At 28.2% G+C, this 17,703-nt stretch overlaps 1 protein-coding gene across 1 annotated transcript; it reads left to right on the top strand.

Moving 5' to 3' along the window:
* The first annotated feature begins 15,073 nt into the window (after positions 1–15,073).
* LOC149055191 (uncharacterized) lies at positions 15,074–17,228 on the top strand. The gene is made up of 2 exons (XM_089229730.1): positions 15,074–16,965; positions 17,025–17,228. The coding sequence occupies exons 1-2, from the start codon at positions 15,493–15,495 to the stop codon at positions 17,043–17,045; spliced, it is 1,494 nt and encodes a 497-aa protein (XP_089085856.1). The 5' UTR covers positions 15,074–15,492; the 3' UTR covers positions 17,046–17,228.
* The last annotated feature ends 475 nt before the right edge of the window (positions 17,229–17,703 follow it).

The following is a 17,703-nucleotide window of genomic DNA, read 5'->3' on the forward strand; positions in this document are numbered from 1 at the left end:
GCACTATGTACTCTCAAGAAAAATAAATGAGGGATAATTGAATCATGATAAAATTAGGTTTTTTAGTTCAACTGGTTAAAAGAGTTTGAATATTGTGATCAAAAAAATAAACTACAGCTATATTTTGAAAATAAAAATGGAAAGGGGGTATAGGCGCCCGCAGGCAAATGGTTTTTAAGAATAAAAAAAGAAATTTGGAAAAAATTAAATTCTCTGAATACACAATGAAGACTGCACAATGTATTCTCAAGAAAAATTAATGAAGGATAATAGAATCATGATAAAATTAGGTTTTTTTGTTGAACATGGTTAAAAGAGTTTGAATATCATGACCAAAAAAATAACCTACAGCTATATTTTGAAAATAAAAATGGAAAGGGGGTATTGGCGACCACAGGCAAATGATTTTTAAATATCAAAATAGAAATTTGGAAAAAATTATTGTCTTAGAATACACAATGAAGACTGCACAATGTTTTCTCGAGAAAAATTAATGAAATAAAATATGAAGGATAATTGAATCATGATATTATTACATTTTCTAGTTGCTAGTGGCTAATAAAGTTTAAAAATTGTGTCCACAAAAATAAACGAGATCTATATTTTGAAAATAAAAATGGAAAGGGGGTATTGGCGCCCGCAGGCAAATGGTTTTTATGGATCAAAAAAAAAATTTGGAAAAAATATAAATTCTCTGAATACAAAATGAAGACTGCACAATATATTCTCATGAAAAATGAATGAAGGATAACTAACTCACGATAAAATTATATTTTTTAAGTTGCAAGGGGATAATAAAGTTTAAAAATTGTGTCCACAATAATAAACTAGACCTATATTTTGAAAATAAAAATGGAAAGGGGGTATTGGCGCCCGCAGGCAAATGGTTTTTAAGGATCAAAAAAGAAATTTAGAAAAAATATAAATTATCTGAATACACAATGAAGACAGCACTATGTATTCTCAAGAAAAATTAATGAAATAAAATATGAAGGATAATTGAATCATGATATTATTACATTTTCTAGTTGCTAGTGGCTAATAAAGTTTAAAAATTGTGTCCACAAAAATAAACGAGATCTATATTTTGAAAATAAAAATGGAAAGGGGGTATTGGCGCCCGCAGGCAAATGGTTTTTAAGGATCAAAAAAGAAATTTAGAAAAAATTTTATTCTCTGAATACACAATGAACACTACACAATGTATTCTCAAGAAAAATTAATGAAATAAAATATGAAGGATAATTGAATCATGATATTATTATATTTTCTAGTTGCAAGTGGCTAATAAAGTTTAAAAATTGTGTCCATAAAAATAAACTAGAGCTATATTTTGAAAATAAAAATGGAAAGGGGGTATTGGTGCCCGCAGGCAAATGGTTTTTAAGGATCAAACAAAAAATTTGGAAAATATTAAATTCTCTGAATACACAATGAAGACTGCACAATGTATTCTCAAGAAAAATGAATGAAGAATAACTAACACATGATAAAATTATATTTTTTAAGTTGCAAGGGGATAATATAGTTTAAAAATTGTGTTTTCAAAAATAAACTAGAGCTATATTTCAAAAATAAAAATAAAAAGGGGGTATTGGCGCCCGCAGGCAAATGGTTTTTAAGGATCAAACAAAAAATTTGGAAAAAATTAAATTCTCTGAATACACAATGATGACTGCACAATGTATTCTCAAGAAAAATGAATGAAGGATAACTAACTAACTCATTATAAAATTAGGTATTATAGTTGAACATGGTTAAAAGAGTTTGAATATTGTGACCAAAAAAATAAACTAGAGCTATATTTTGAAAGTAAAAATGGGAAGGGGGTGTTGGCGCCCGCAGGCAAATGGTTTTTTAGGATCAAAAAAGAAATTTGGAAAAAATTTTATTCTCTGAATACACAATGAAGACTACACAATGTATTCTCAAGAAAAATTAATGAAATAAAATATGAAGGATAATTGAATCATGATATTATTATATTTTCTAGTTGCAAGTGGCTAATAAAGTTTAAAAATTGTGTCCACAAAAATAAACTAGAGCTATATTTTGAAAATAAAAATGGAAAGGGGGTATTGGTGCCCGCAGGCAAATGGTTTTTAAGGATCAAAAAAGAAATTTGGAAAAAATTAAATTCTCTGAATACACAATGAAGACTGCACAATGTATTCTCATGAAAAATGAAAATAGGATAACTAACTCATGATAAAATTATATTTTTTAAGTTGAATGGGGCTAATAAAGTTTAAAAATTGTGTCCACAAAAATAAACTAGTGCTATATTTTGAAAATAAAAATGGAAAGAGAGTATTGGCGCCCGCAGTTAAATGATTTTTATGGACCCAAAAAATGAATTTGTATAAAATTCTAGTCTTGGAATACACAATGAAGACTGCACTATGTATTCTCAAGAAAAATAAATGAAGGATAATTGAATCATGATAAAATTAGGTTTTTTTGTTGAACATGGTTAAAAGTTTGAATATCATGACCAAAAAAATAACCTACAGCGATATTTTGAAAATAAAAATGGAAAGGGGGTATTGGCGCCCACAGGCAAATGATTTTTAAATATCAAAATAGAAATTTGGAAAAAATTATTGTCTTAGAATACACAATGAAGACTGCACAATGTATTCTCGAGAAAAATTAATGAAATAAAATATGAAGGATAATTAAATCATGTTATTATTATAGTTAAAATTGTGTCCACAAAAATAAACTAGAGCTATATTCTGAATATAAAAATTGAAAGGGGGTATTGGCGCCCGCAGGCAAATGGTTTTTAAGGATCAAAAAAAAAATTTGGAAAAAATATAAATTCTCTGAATACAAAATGAAGACTGCACAATATATTCTCATGAAAAATGAATGAAGGATAACTAACTCATGATAAAATTATATTTTTTAAGTTGCAAGTGGCTAATAAAGTTTAAAAATTGTGTCCACAAAAATAAACTAGAGCTATATTCTGAATATAACAATTGGAAGGGGGTATTGGCGCCCACAGTTAAATGATATTTAAGGATCAAAAAAAAAAATTTGGAAAAAATATAAATTCTCTGAATACAAAATAAAGACTGCACAAAATATTCTCATGAAAAATTAATGAAATAAAATATAAAGGATAATTGAATCATGATGAAATTAGGTTTTTTAGTTGAACATGGTTAAAAGAGTTTGAATATTGTGACCAGAAATATAAACTAGAGCTATATTTTGAAAATAAAAATGGAAAGGGGGTATTGGCAACCGCAGGCAAATGGTTTTTAAGGATCAAAAAAGAAATTTAGAAAAAATTTTATTCTCTGAATTCACAATGAAGACTACACAATGTATTCTCAAGAAAAATTAATGAAATAAAATATGAAGGATAATTAAATCATGATATTATTATGTTTTCTAGTTGCATGTGGCTAATAAAGTTTAAATATTGTGTCCACAAAACTAAACTAGAGCTATATTTTGAAAATAAAAATGGAAAGAGGGTATTGGCGCCCGAAGGCAAATGGTTTTTAAGGATCAAAAAGATATTTGGATAAAATTAAATTCTCTGAATACACGATGAAGACTGCACAGTGTATTCTCAAGAAAAATTAATGAAATAAAATATGAAGGATAATTGAATCATGATAAAATTAGGTTTTTTTGTTGAGCATGGTTAAAAGAGTTTGAATATTATGACCAAAAAAATAAACTAGATCTATATTTTGAAAATAAAAATGGAAAGGGGGTATTGGCGCCCGCAGGCAAATGGTTTTTAAGGATCAAAAAAGAAATTTAGAAAAAATTTTATTCTCTGAACACACAATGAAGACTACACAATGTATTCTCAAGAAAAATTAATGAAATAAAATATGAAGGATAATTGAATCATGATATTATTATATTTTCTAGTTGCAAGTGGCTAATAAAGTTTAAAAATTGTGTCCACAAAAATAAACTAGAGCTATATTTTGAAAATAAAAATGGAAAGGGGGTATTGGTGCCCGCAGGCAAATGGTTTTTAAGGATCAAACAAAAAATTTGGAAAAAATTAAATTCTCTGAATACACAATGAAGACTGCACAATGTATTCTCAAGAAAAATGAATGAAGAATAACTAACACATGATAAAATTATATTTTTTAAGTTGCAAGGGGATAATATAGTTTAAAAATTGTGTTTTCAAAAATAAACTAGAGCTATATTTCGAAAATAAAAATGGAAAGGGGGTATTGGCGCCCGCAGGCAAATGGTTTTTAAGGATCAAAAAAAAAATTTGGAAAAAATTAAATTCTCTGAATACAAAATGAAGACTGCACTATGTATTCTCAAGAAAAATAATTGAAATAAAATTTGAAGGATAATTAAATCATGATATAATTATGTTTTCTAGTTGCAAGTGGCTAATAAAGTTTAAATATTGTGACCAAAAAAATAAACTAGAGCTATATTTTGAAAGTAAAAATGGGAAGGGGGTGTTGGCGCCCGCAGGCAAATGGTTTTTTAGGATCAAAAAAGAAATTTGGAAAAAATTAAATTCTCTGAATACACAATGACGACTGCACAATGTATTCTCAAGAAAAATGAATGAAGGATAACTAACTAACTCATTATAAAATTAGGTATTATAGTTGAACATGGTTAAAAGAGTTTGAATATTGTGACCAAAAAATTAAACTAGAGCTATATTTTGAAAGTAAAAATGGGAAGGGGGTGTTGGCGCCCGCAGGCAAATGGTTTTTTAGGATCAAAAAAGAAATTTGGAAAAAATGAAATTCTCTGAATACACAATGATGACTGCACAAAGTATTCTCAAGAAAAATGAATGAAGGATAACTAACTAACTCATTATAAAATTAGGTATTATAGTTGAACATGGTTAAAAGAGTTTGATTATTGTGACCAAAAAAATAAACTAGAGCTATATTTTGAAAGTAAAAATGGGAAGGGGGTATTGGCGCCCGCAGGCAAATGGTTTTTAAGGATCAAAAAAGAAATTTGGAAAAAATATAAATTATCTGAATACACAATGAAGACAGCACTATGTATTCTCAAGAAAAATAAATGAAATAAAATTTGAACGATAATTTAATCATGATATAATTTTGTGTTTTAGTAGCAAGTTTCTAATAAAGTTTATATATTGTGTCCACAAAAAAAAACTAGAGCTATATTTTGAAAATAAAAATGGAAAGAGGGTATTGGCGCCCGCCGGCAAATGGTTTTTAAGGATCAAAAAGAAATTTGGAAAAAATTAAATTCTCTGAATACACAATGAAGACTGCACATTGTAATCTCAAGAAAAACGAATGAAGGATAACTAACTCATGATAAAATTATATTTTTTAAGTTGCAAGTGGCTAATAAAGTTTAAAAATTGTGTCCACAAAAATAAACTAGAGCTATATTCTGAATATAAAAATTGGAAGGGGGTATTGGCGCCCACAGTTAAATGATTTTTAAGGATCAAAAAAAAAATTTGGAAAAAATATAAATTCTCTGAATACAAAATAAAGACTGCACAAAATATTCTCATGAAAAATTAATGAAATAAAATATAAAGGATAAATGAATCATGATGAAATTAGGTTTTTTAGTTGAACATGGTTAAAAGAGTTTGAATATTGTGACCAGAAATATAAACTAGAGCTATATTTTGAAAATAAAAATGGAAAGGGGGTATTGGCAACCGCAGGCAAATGGTTTTTAAGGATCAAAAAAGAAATTTAGAAAAAATTTTATTCACTGAATACACAATGAAGACTACACAATGTATTCTCAAGAAAAATTAATGAAATAAAATATGAAGGATAATTAAATCATGATATTATTATGTTTTCTAGTTGCATGTGGCTAATAAAGTTTAAATATTGTGTCCACAAAACTAAACTAGAGCTATATTTTGAAAATAAAAATGGAAAGAGGGTATTGGCGCCCGAAGGCAAATGGTTTTTAAGGATCAAAAAGATATTTGGATAAAATTAAGTTCTCTGAATACACGATGAAGACTGCACAGTGTATTCTCAAGAAAAATTAATGAAATAAAATATGAAGGATAATTGAATCATGATAAAATTAGGTTTTTTTGTTGAGCATGGTTAAAAGAGTTTGAATATTATGACCAAAAAAATAAACTAGATCTATATTTTGAAAATAAAAATGGAAAGGGGGTATTGGCGCCCGCAGGCAAATGGTTTTTAAGGATCAAAAAAGAAATTTAGAAAAAATTTTATTCTCTGAACACACAATGAAGACTACACAATGTATTCTCAAGAAAAATTAATGAAATAAAATATGAAGGATAATTGAATCATGATATTATTATATTTTCTAGTTGCAAGTGGCTAATAAAGTTTAAAAATTGTGTCCACAAAAATAAACTAGAGCTATATTTTGAAAATAAAAATGGAAAGGGGGTATTGGTGCCCGCAGGCAAATGGTTTTTAAGGATCAAACAAAAAATTTGGAAAAAATTAAATTCTCTGAATACACAATGAAGACTGCACAATGTATTCTCAAGAAAAATGAATGAAGAATAACTAACACATGATAAAATTATATTTTTTAAGTTGCAAGGGGATAATATAGTTTAAAAATTGTGTTTTCAAAAATAAACTAGAGCTATATTTCGAAAATAAAAATGGAAAGGGGGTATTGGCGCCCGAAGGCAAATGGTTTTTAAGGATCAAAAAAAAAATTTGGAAAAAATTAAATTCTCTGAATACAAAATGAAGACTGCACTATGTATTCTCAAGAAAAATAATTGAAATAAAATTTGAAGGATAATTAAATCATGATATAATTATGTTTTCTAGTTGCAAGTGGCTAATAAAGTTTAAATATTGTGTCCACAAAAATAAACTAGAGCTATATTTCAAAAATAAAAATAAAAAGGGGGTATTGGCGCCCGCAGGCAAATGGTTTTTAAGGATCAAACAAAAAATTTGGAAAAAATTAAATTCTCTGAATACACAATGATGACTGCACAATGTATTCTCAAGAAAAATGAATGAAGGATAACTAACTAACTCATTATAAAATTAGGTATTATAGTTGAACATGGTTAAAAGAGTTTGAATATTGTGACCAAAAAAATAAACTAGAGCTATATTTTGAAAGTAAAAATGGGAAGGGGGTGTTGGCGCCCGCAGGCAAATGGTTTTTTAGGATCAAAAAAGAAATTTGGAAAAAATTAAATTCTCTGAATACACAATGATGACTGCACAATGTATTCTCAAGAAAAATGAATGAAGGATAACTAACTAACTCATTATAAAATTAGGTATTATAGTTGAACATGGTTAAAAGAGTTTGAATATTGTGACCAAAAAAATAAACTAGAGCTATATTTTGAAAGTAAAAATGGGAAGGGGGTGTTGGCGCCCGCAGGCAAATGGTTTTTTAGGATCAAAAAAGAAATTTGGAAAAAATGAAATTCTCTGAATACACAATGATGACTGCACAAAGTATTCTCAAGAAAAATGAATGAAGGATAACTAACTAACTCATTATAAAATTAGGTATTATAGTTGAACATGGTTAAAAGAGTTTGATTATTGTGACCAAAAAAATAAACTAGAGCTATATTTTGAAAGTAAAAATGGGAAGGGGGTATTGGCGCCCACAGGCAAATGGTTTTTAAGGATCAAAAAAGAAATTTGGAAAAAATATAAATTATCTGAATACACAATGAAGACAGCACTATGTATTCTCATGAAAAATAAATGAAATAAAATTTGAACGATAATTTAATCATGATATAATTTTGTGTTTTAGTAGCAAGTTTCTAATAAAGTTTATATATTGTGTCCACAAAAAAAAACTAGAGCTATATTTTGAAAATAAAAATGGAAAGAGGGTATTGGCGCCCGCCGGCAAATGGTTTTTAAGGATCAAAAAGAAATTTGGAAAAAATTAAATTCTCTGAATACACAATGAAGACTGCACATTGTAATCTCAAGAAAAACGAATGAAGGATTACTAACTCATGATAAAATTATATTTTTTAAGTTGCAAGGGGATAATAAAGTTTAAAAATTGTATCCTAAAAAATAAACTAGAGCTATATTTCGAAAATAAAAATGGAAAGGGGGTATTGGCGCCCGCAGGCAAATGGTTTTTAAGGATCAAAAAAAAAAATTGTAAAAAGTTAAATTCTCTGAATACAAAATGAAGACTGCACTATGTATTCTCAAGAAAAATTAATGAAATAAAATATGAAGGATAATTGAATCATGATATTATTATATTTTCTAGTTGCAAGTGGCTAATAAAGTTTAAAAATTGTGTCCACAAAAATAAACTAGAGCTATATTTTGAAAATAAAAATGGAAAGGGGGTATTGGTGCCCGTAGGCAAATGGTTTTTAAGGATCAAACAAAAAATTTGGAAAAAATTAAATTCTCTGAATACACAATGATGACTGCACAATGTATTCTCAAGAAAAATGAATGAAGGATAACTAACTAACTCATTATAAAATTAGGTATTATAGTTGAACATGGTTAAAAGAGTTTGAATATTGTGACCAAAAAAATAAACTAGAGCTATATTTTGAAAGTAAAAATGGGAAGGGGGTGTTGGCGCCCGCAGGCAAATGGTTTTTAAGGATCAAAAAAGAAATTTGGAAAAAATGAAATTCTCTGAATACACAATGAAGACTGCATTATGTATTCTCAAGAAAAATAAATGAAATAAACTTGAAGGATAATTGAATCATGATATTATTATATTTTCTAGTTGCAAGTGGCTAATAAAGTTTAAATATTGTGTCCACAAAAATAAACTAGAGCTATATTTCGAAAATAAAAATGAAAAGGGGGTATTGGTGCCCGCAGGCAAATGATTTTTAAAAATCAAAATAGAAATTTGGAAAAAATTATTGTCTTAGTATACACAATGAAGACTGCATAATATATTCCCAAAAAAATTAATGAAATAAAATATAAAGGATAATTGAATCATGATGAAATTAGGTTTTTTAGTTGAACATGGTTAAAAGAGTTTGAATATTGTGACCAGAAATATAAACTAGAGCTATATTTTGAAAATAAATATGGAAAGGGGTCATTGGCGCCCGCAGGCAAATGGTTTTTAAGAATCAAAAAAGAAATTTAGAAAAAATTTTATTCTCTGAATACACAATGAAGACTACACAATGTATTCTCAAGAAAAATTAATGAAATAAAATATGAAGGATAATTGAATCATGATATTATTATATTTTCTAGTTGCAAGTGGCTAATAAAGTTTAAAAATTGTGTCCACAAAAATAAACTAGAGCTATATTTTGAATATAAAAATGGAAAGGGGGTATTGGTGCCCGCAGGCAAATGTTTTTTAAGGATCAAAAAAGAAATTTGGAAAAAATTAAATTCTCTGAATACACAATGAAGACTGCACAATGTATTCTCATGAAAAATAATTGAAATAAAATTGAAGGATAATTGAATCATGATATAATTATGTTTTCTAGTTCCAAGTGGCTAAAAAAGTTTAAATATTGTGTCCACATAATTAAACTAGAGTTATATTTCGAAAATAAAAATGAAAAGGGGGTATTGGTGCCCGCAGGCAAATGGTTTCTAAGGATCAAAAAAAAAATTTGGAAAAAATGAAATTCTTTGAATTAACAATAAATACTGCACCATGTATTCTCGAGAAAAATTAATGAAATAAAATGTGAAGGATAATTAAATCATGATATTATTATGTTTTCTAGTTGCAAGTGGCTAATAAAGTTTAAATATTGTGTCCACAAAACTAAACTAGAGCTATATTTTGAAAATAAAAATGGAAAGGGGGTATTGGTGCCCGCAGGCAAATGGTTTTTAAGGATCAAAAAAGAAATTTGGAATAAATTAAATTCTCTGAATACACAATGATGACTGCACAATGTATTCTCAAGAAAAATGAATGAAGGAGAACTAACTAACTCATTATAAAATTAGGTATTATAGTTGAACATGGTTAAAAGAGTTTGAATATTGTGACCAAAAAAATAAACTAGAGCTATATTTCGAAAATAAAAATGGAAAGAGGGTATTGGCGCCTGCAGGCAAATGGTTTTTAAGGATCAAAAAAGAAATTTGGAAAAAATGAAATTCTCTGAATACACAATGAAGACTGCATTATGTATTCTCAAGAAAAATAATTGAAATAAACTTGAAGGATAATTAAATCATGATATAATTATGTGTTTTAGTAGCAAGTTACTAATAAAGTTTATATATTGTGTCCACAAAAATAAACTAGAGCTATATTTTGAAAATAAAAATGGAAAGAGGGTATTGGCGCCCGCAGGCAAATGATTTTTAAAAATCAAAATAGAAATTTGGAAAAAATTAAATTCTCTGAATACACAATGAAGACTGCACAATGTATTCTCATGAAAAATGAAAATAGGATAACTAACTCATGATAAAATTAGGTTTTTTAGTTGAACATCGTTAAAAGAGTTTGAATATTGTGACCAAAAAAATAACCTAGAGCTATATTTTGAAAATAAAAATGGAATGAGGGTATTGGCGCCCGCAGGCAAATGGTTTTTAAGGATCAAAAAGAAATTTGGAAAAAATTAAATTCTCTGAATACACAATGAAAACTGCACAATGTATTCTCAAGAAAAATGAATGAAGGATAATTGAATCATGATAAAATTAGGTTTTTTTGTTGAGCATGGTTAAAAGAGTTTGAATATTATGACCAAAAAAATAAACTAGAGCTATATTTTGAAAATAAAAATGGAAAGAGGGTATTGGCGCTCGCAGGAAAATGGTTTTTAAGGATCAAAAGAGAAATTTGGAAAAAAATAAATTCTCTGAATACACAATGAAGACTGCACAATGTATTCTCATGAAAAATGAATAAAGGATAACTAACTCATGATAAAATTAGGTTTTTTAGTTGAAAATGGTAAAAAGAGTTTGAATATTGTGACCAAAAAAATAACCCGGAGCTATATTTTGAAAATAAAAATGGAAAGAGGGTATTGGAGCCCGCAGGCAAATGGTTTTTAAGGATCAAAAAGAAATTTGGAAAAAATTAATTTCTTTGAATACACAATGAAGTCTGCACTATGTATTCTCAAGAAAAATAATTGAAATAAAATTTGAAGGATAATTAAATCATGATATAATTATATTTTCTAGTTGCAAGTGGCTAATAAAGCTTAAATATTGTGTCCACAAAACTAAACTAGAGCTATATTTTGAAAATAAAAATGGAAAGGGGGTATTGGTGCCCGCAGGCAAATGGTTTTTAAGGATCAAAAAAGAAATTTGGAAAAAATGAAATTCTCTGAATACACAATGAAGACTGCACATTGTATTCTCAAGAAAAATGAATGAAGGATAACTAACTCATGATAAAATTATATTTTTTAAGTTGCAAGGGGATAATAATGTTTAAAAATTGTATCCTAAAAAATAAACTAGAGCTATATTTCGAAAATAAAAATGGAAAGGGGGTATTGGCGCCCGCAGGCAAATGGTTTTTAAGGATCAAACAAAAAATTTGGAAAAAATTAAATTCTCTGAATACACAATAATGACTGCACAAAGTATTCTCAAGAAAAATGAATGAAGGATAACTAACTAACTCATTATAAAATTAGGTATTATAGTTGAACATGGTTAAAAGAGTTTGATTATTGTGACCAAAAAAATAAACTAGAGCTATATTTTGAAAGTAAAAATTGGAAGGGGGTATTGGCGCCCGCAGGCAAATGGTTTTTAAGGACCAAAAAAGAATTTTGGAAAAAATATAAATTATCTGTATACACAATGAAGACTGCACATTGTATTCTCAAGAAAAATGAATGAAGGATAACTAACTCATGATAAAATTATATTTTTTAAGTTGCAAGGGGATAATAAAGTTTAAAAATTGTGTCCACAAAAATAAACTAGAGCTATATTCTGAATATAAAAATTGAAAGGGGTATTGGCGCCCGCAGGCAAATGGTTTTTAAGGATCAAACAAAAAATTTGGAAAAAATTATAGTCTTGGAATACACAATGAAGACTGCACATTGTATTCTCAAGAAAAATGAATGAAGGATAACTAACTCATGATAAAATTATATATTTTAAGTTGCAAGGGGATAATAAAGTTTAAAAATTGTGTCCACAAAAATAAACTAGAGCTATATTTTGAAAATAAAAATGGAAAGGGGGTATTGGCGCCCGAAGGCAAATGGTTTTTAAGGATCAAAAAGATATTTGGATAAAATTAAATTCTCTGAATACACGATGAAGACTGCACAGTGTATTCTCAAGAAAAATTATTGAAATAAAATATGAAGGATAATTGAATCATGATAAAATTAGGTTTTTTTGTTGAACATGGTTAAAAGAGTTTGATTATTGTGACCAAAAAAATAAACTAGAGCTATATTTTGAAAGTAAAAATGGGAATGGGGTATTGGCGCCCGCAGGCAAATGGTTTTTAAGGATCAAAAAAGAAATTTGGAAAAAATATAAATTATCTGAATACACAATGAAGACTGCACAATGTATTCTCAAGAAAAATGAATGAAGGATAACTAACTCATGATAAAATTATATATTTTAAGTTGCAAGGGGATAATAAAGTTTAAAAATTGTGTCCACAAAAATAAACTAGGGCTATATTTTGAAAATAAAAATGGAAAGGGGGTAAAGGCGCCCACAGGCAAATGGTTTTTATGGATAAAAAAAGAAATTTGGAAAAAATTAAATTCTCTGAATACACAATGAAGACTGCACATTGTATTCTCAAGAAAAATGAATGAAGGATAACTAACTCATGATAAAATTATATTTTTTAAGTTGCAAGGGGATAATAAAGTTTAAAAATTGTGTCCACAAAAATAAACTAGAGCTATATTCTGAATATAAAAATTGAAAGGGGGTATTGGCGCCCGCAGGCAAATGGTTTTTAAGGATCAAACAAAAAATTTGGAAAAAATTATAGTCTTGGAATACACAATGAAGACTGCACATTGTATTCTCAAGAAAAATGAATGAAGGATAACTAACTCATGATAAAATTATATTTTTTAAGTTGCAAGGGGATAATAAAGTTTAAAAATTGTGTCCACAAAAATAAACTAGAGCTATATTCTGAATATAAAAATTGAAAGGGGGTATTGGCGCCCGCAGGCAAATGGTTTTTAAGGATCAAACAAAAAATTTGGAAAAAATTATAGTCTTGGAATACACTTAAATGACTTTAATATTTATTCTCAAGAAAAATTAATGAAATAAAATATGAAGGATAATTGAATCATGATATTATTATATTTTCTAGTTGCAAGTGGCTAATAAAGTTTAAAAATTGTGTCCACAAAAATAAACTAGAGCTATATTCTGAATATAAAAATTGAAAGGGGGTATTGGCGCCCGCAGGCAAATGGTTTTTAAGGATCAAACAAAAAATTTGGAAAAAATTAAATTCTCTGAATACACAATGATGACTGCACAAAGTATTCTCAAGAAAAATGAATGAAGGATAACTAACTAACTCATTATAAAATTAGGTATTATAGTTGAACACGGTTAAAAGAGTTTGATTATTGTGACCAAAAAAATAAACTAGAGCTATATTTTGAAAGTAAAAATGGGAAGGGGGTATTGGCGCCCGCAGGCAAATGGTTTTTAAGGATCAAAAAAGAAATTTGGAAAAAATATAAATTATCTGAATACACAATGAAGACAGCACTATGTATTCTCAAGAAAAATAATTGAAATAAAATTTGAAGGATAATTAAATCATGATATAATTATGTTTTCTAGTTGCAAGTGGCTAATAAAGTTTAAATATTGTGTCCACAAAAATAAACTAGAGCTATATTTTGAAAATAAAAATGGAAAGGGGGTATTGGCGCCCGAAGGCAAATGGTTTTTAAGGATCAAAAAGATATTTGGATAAAATTAAATTCTCTGAATACACGATGAAGACTGCACAGTGTATTCTCAAGAAAAATTAATGAAATAAAATATGAAGGATAATTGAATCATGATAAAATTAGGTTTTTTTGTTGAGCATGGTTAAAAGAGTTTGAATATTATAGCCAAAAAAATTAACTAGAGCTATATTTTGAAAATAAAAATGGAAAGAGGGTATTGGCGCTCGCAGGAAAATGGTTTTTAAGGATCAAAAAAGAAATTTGGAAAAAATTAAATTTTCTGAATACACAATGAAGACTGCACTATGTATTCTCAAGAAAAATAAATGAAATAAAATTTGAAGGATAATTAAATCATGATATAATTGTTTTTTAGTGTGAAGTGGCTAAAAAAGTTTGAAAATTGTGAACACAAAAATAAGATAGATTTTTTGTATGTTATTGAACAAATTATGATCAGAAGATGCATTATTTATTGTTATTGACATTAGTTTACATGAAATTCTGGTATAACACTAATACTCGTATGGCTTTAAAATCGTGATCCAAATTATGACAATATTAATCAGGTATATATAATATTTTGAGTAATAAGTATTCATTATAAAAGCTAAAAAAAAGTATGTATAATTCACTTATATATAAGTTTAATATTATATTTTAATATTAATAATTTCCTCGTTAATTTTTAAATATTTTTCATTGTTATGTTGACAATTTCGAATACCTTGTTAGTTAGTATGAAAAGATCTATGCAAAGGTCACGACCAGTGATGATAGTCATCTATCATCACTTGAGCTCAACTTACCATTGACTATAGGTACCTAACCTAAACAAACCTTCTTATGACTTAATTAACCATCTGCACGTCCGCGGGGAAGGCAGTGCCATAGCCAGGGTTAGGATTTGGGGAGGCGAAGTGTATACAGTACTATACACCCAATACCCCTCGGGAAGGCTGACTACGACACTGGGTTTAATAAGTATCAATCTAAATATTCTAAATGATCATAGAAAAATAAATGCTATTTGGGTAACGCGTGACAAACGGATGGTTAACTAGGACACTTTGAATAAAAAGATCCTTAGTTGATTTCCGATTTAAGTGTTTACTTATCAACAGGGACCGGATTTATATGCAAATGCATATATGTATTGGAATAAGCTTTTCGAAATTTGATGAAAATTTTCCCCGATTTCGATCACTCTTATTAAAATAACACCAATTTTATTTTGCATATTTTGCATATTTCAACGTTTTTACCTATTAAATACATATTGCATGCATATTTGTAGTTTTAAAGTGCATATTATTATTTATAACACATATATTCGTTTTTCGTCGTATTTTCACGTTTACAGACACATAAAATCGATAAAATTGACATCGGTCGTTATTTCCAAAGATAAGATTACATACTTCATATAGTCATATACTCTTATGCAGCATATATATATATATATATAAATATAGATAAATTCGTTGCTCATATAATAGAATTTAAGTGTTAGACGGTCAGTTTTCGATGTCAGTCCGTGTCTTGCGTTTGATGTTTAAAATTGTGCCCGAGTGCGTCTAGTGAGTTTAGATATAATTTTAATTCGGAACTTTGAAATGCCTAAAGTAAAAACTCCAATTAGGAGTCGTTTACAGACATACGTAAACGATCATAAAGATATTTTTAAAACCGATGGTTCAATTTTGTATTGCAATATTTGTGAAATTCCAGTTAATGCGACTACAAAGTTTTTGGTAGACCAACATTTATCACGTGATAAACACAAGAACAATTTAAAACTCAAAGAAACACATTCAATAAATAAAAAACAAACTTTTATTTCTAATATGAACATGGATAACTTTAATGAAGATATTTGCCAAGCTTTTATTTCTGCAAATATTCCTTTATTTAAATTACAAAATCCATCTCTTCGCGCTTTCTTAGAAAAATATACTAAACGACACATACCAGATGAGTCGACCTTACGAAAAAATTATGTGAAAAAATGCTACTCTGAAACTATAAACAACATAAGAAGTTCAATTGGGGATCATAATATCTGGATTTCAATCGACGAAACTACCGATTGTGAGGGACGATATGTAGCGAATGTAATTGTCGGTACATTAGAAATAGATCGACCAAGTCAAACATTTTTACTTCATTCCGAGGCTTTGGAAAAAACAAACCATAGCACAATTGCTCAACTTTTCGATCGGGCGCTATCAATTTTATGGCCTACTGGTATTCGGCACAATAAGGTATTGCTATTTTTAAGTGACGCTGCACCCTATATGATTAAATCAGGTAAATCTATTAAATCATTTTATCCAAAAGTCGTTCATATTACATGTGTAGCACATGGATTACACAGGGTTGCCGAAGAAATAAGAAATCAATTCCCTCAAATTGATGAACTTATTTCTAACGTCAAAAAAGTTTTTTTAAAAGCTCCATCGCGTACGATACTTTTCCGAAATATGGCCCCTAATCTCGCACTTCCACCACAACCTATATTAACGCGTTGGGGTACATGGCTAAACGCTGCTTTTTATTATTGTGACAACTTGGAAATTATTAAAGAAATAATTCTTCAATTAAACAGTGAAGACTCTATTTCAATTAAAAAATCGCAAGATTTGATAAAAGATCCTAATTTGAAAACTAATTTAATTTACATTAAATCAAATTTTGAAATAATTCCGAGCACGATAAAAATGTTAGAATCAAAAGATTACTTGTTATCAGAGGCCATGATCAAAATTAAAAATGCAAAAACCACATTAAAATTATCAAAAAACAAAATTGGTGGTATTATAAATGCCAAACTTACAACTGTATTAAAAAAAAACCCTGGATATAAAATAATGAAGACAATTTCTAAGATTTTGGAAGGAGAAATAGACGGAAACTATGAACTACCTGAAGATTTAAATGCAAGTGATATTGCATGTATGAAGTACGCTCCTATAAATACTGCTGAGGTCGAGCGAAGTTTTTCAATGTATAAAAATGTACTTACAGATAATCGGAGGAATTTAACGTTTGAACACATTAAGGAACTTCTGATCATCCAATGCAATAAGGTAATATATGAATTCAATTTTTGTTTCAGTTTTTATTAATGTGAGCTAATACTTTATAGATTGAAGATACAGAATGTTGAATGGCGACGAAGACGAAAAAATACTTTAAAAGCTTTTTTATACTTTTTTAATACCATATTAATTAATAAATATTGTTACATAATTTTACATAATACATTTACATATTTTTACATAGTTTTAAACAAAATTTTAAGTGCATATTTAAATACATATTTAGAAATAAATACATATTTTATAACATATTACAGCATTTTTAGAAGCATATTTTGAGGATTTTTTGTGCATATAAATCCGGTCCCTACTTATCAAGTTGTTCTCTTGATTGTTAACCTCTTAGAAATAGCTCTTATTATTAAGATGTTGAGCCTCTTGAAATATTTTTCTCCCTACTAGATTTTTAAGACTTCATAGCAAATGCTTCTTAGATAATATATTATGGATAGAGCCATGTCCATTTTTTTGGTGCACATATTTTTTATGACCACGAGTGTCTGGCCACGATGAGTGCATAAATAAGTATACGTGAGGGGATCTGTTGTTAACACATCCATAGTACATTCTATGAAGTCCTAATCAAAAATTGTCATCTAAACTCGCAAGTATGATTGGATGTAAATTGTACAAGTAATAACTAATAATTATAAAAGATTTATGTGTTTGTATTGTCTCCGACTTACAAAAGGCATGTTGAAGAGAATGAGAGTGCGACATCCTCAT

The sequence above is a fragment of the Diuraphis noxia genome, unplaced genomic scaffold, assembly GCF_037042655.1.
Source record: "Diuraphis noxia isolate RWA-SAM2 unplaced genomic scaffold, SU_Dnox_SAM2 contig0005, whole genome shotgun sequence".
Taxonomy (NCBI): Eukaryota; Metazoa; Arthropoda; class Insecta; order Hemiptera; family Aphididae; genus Diuraphis; species Diuraphis noxia.

What these genes read in the sequence shown, in the direction of transcription:
- LOC149055191 (XM_089229730.1), top strand. Translation starts at nt 15,493, where the DNA reads ATGCCTAAAGTAAAAACTCCAATTAGGAGTCGTTTACAGACATACGTA. An exon ending in TGATCATCCAATGCAATAAG is followed by an intron (nt 16,966 to 17,024) that starts GTAATATATGAA and finishes AATACTTTATAG; the next exon opens with ATTGAAGATACAGAATGTTG.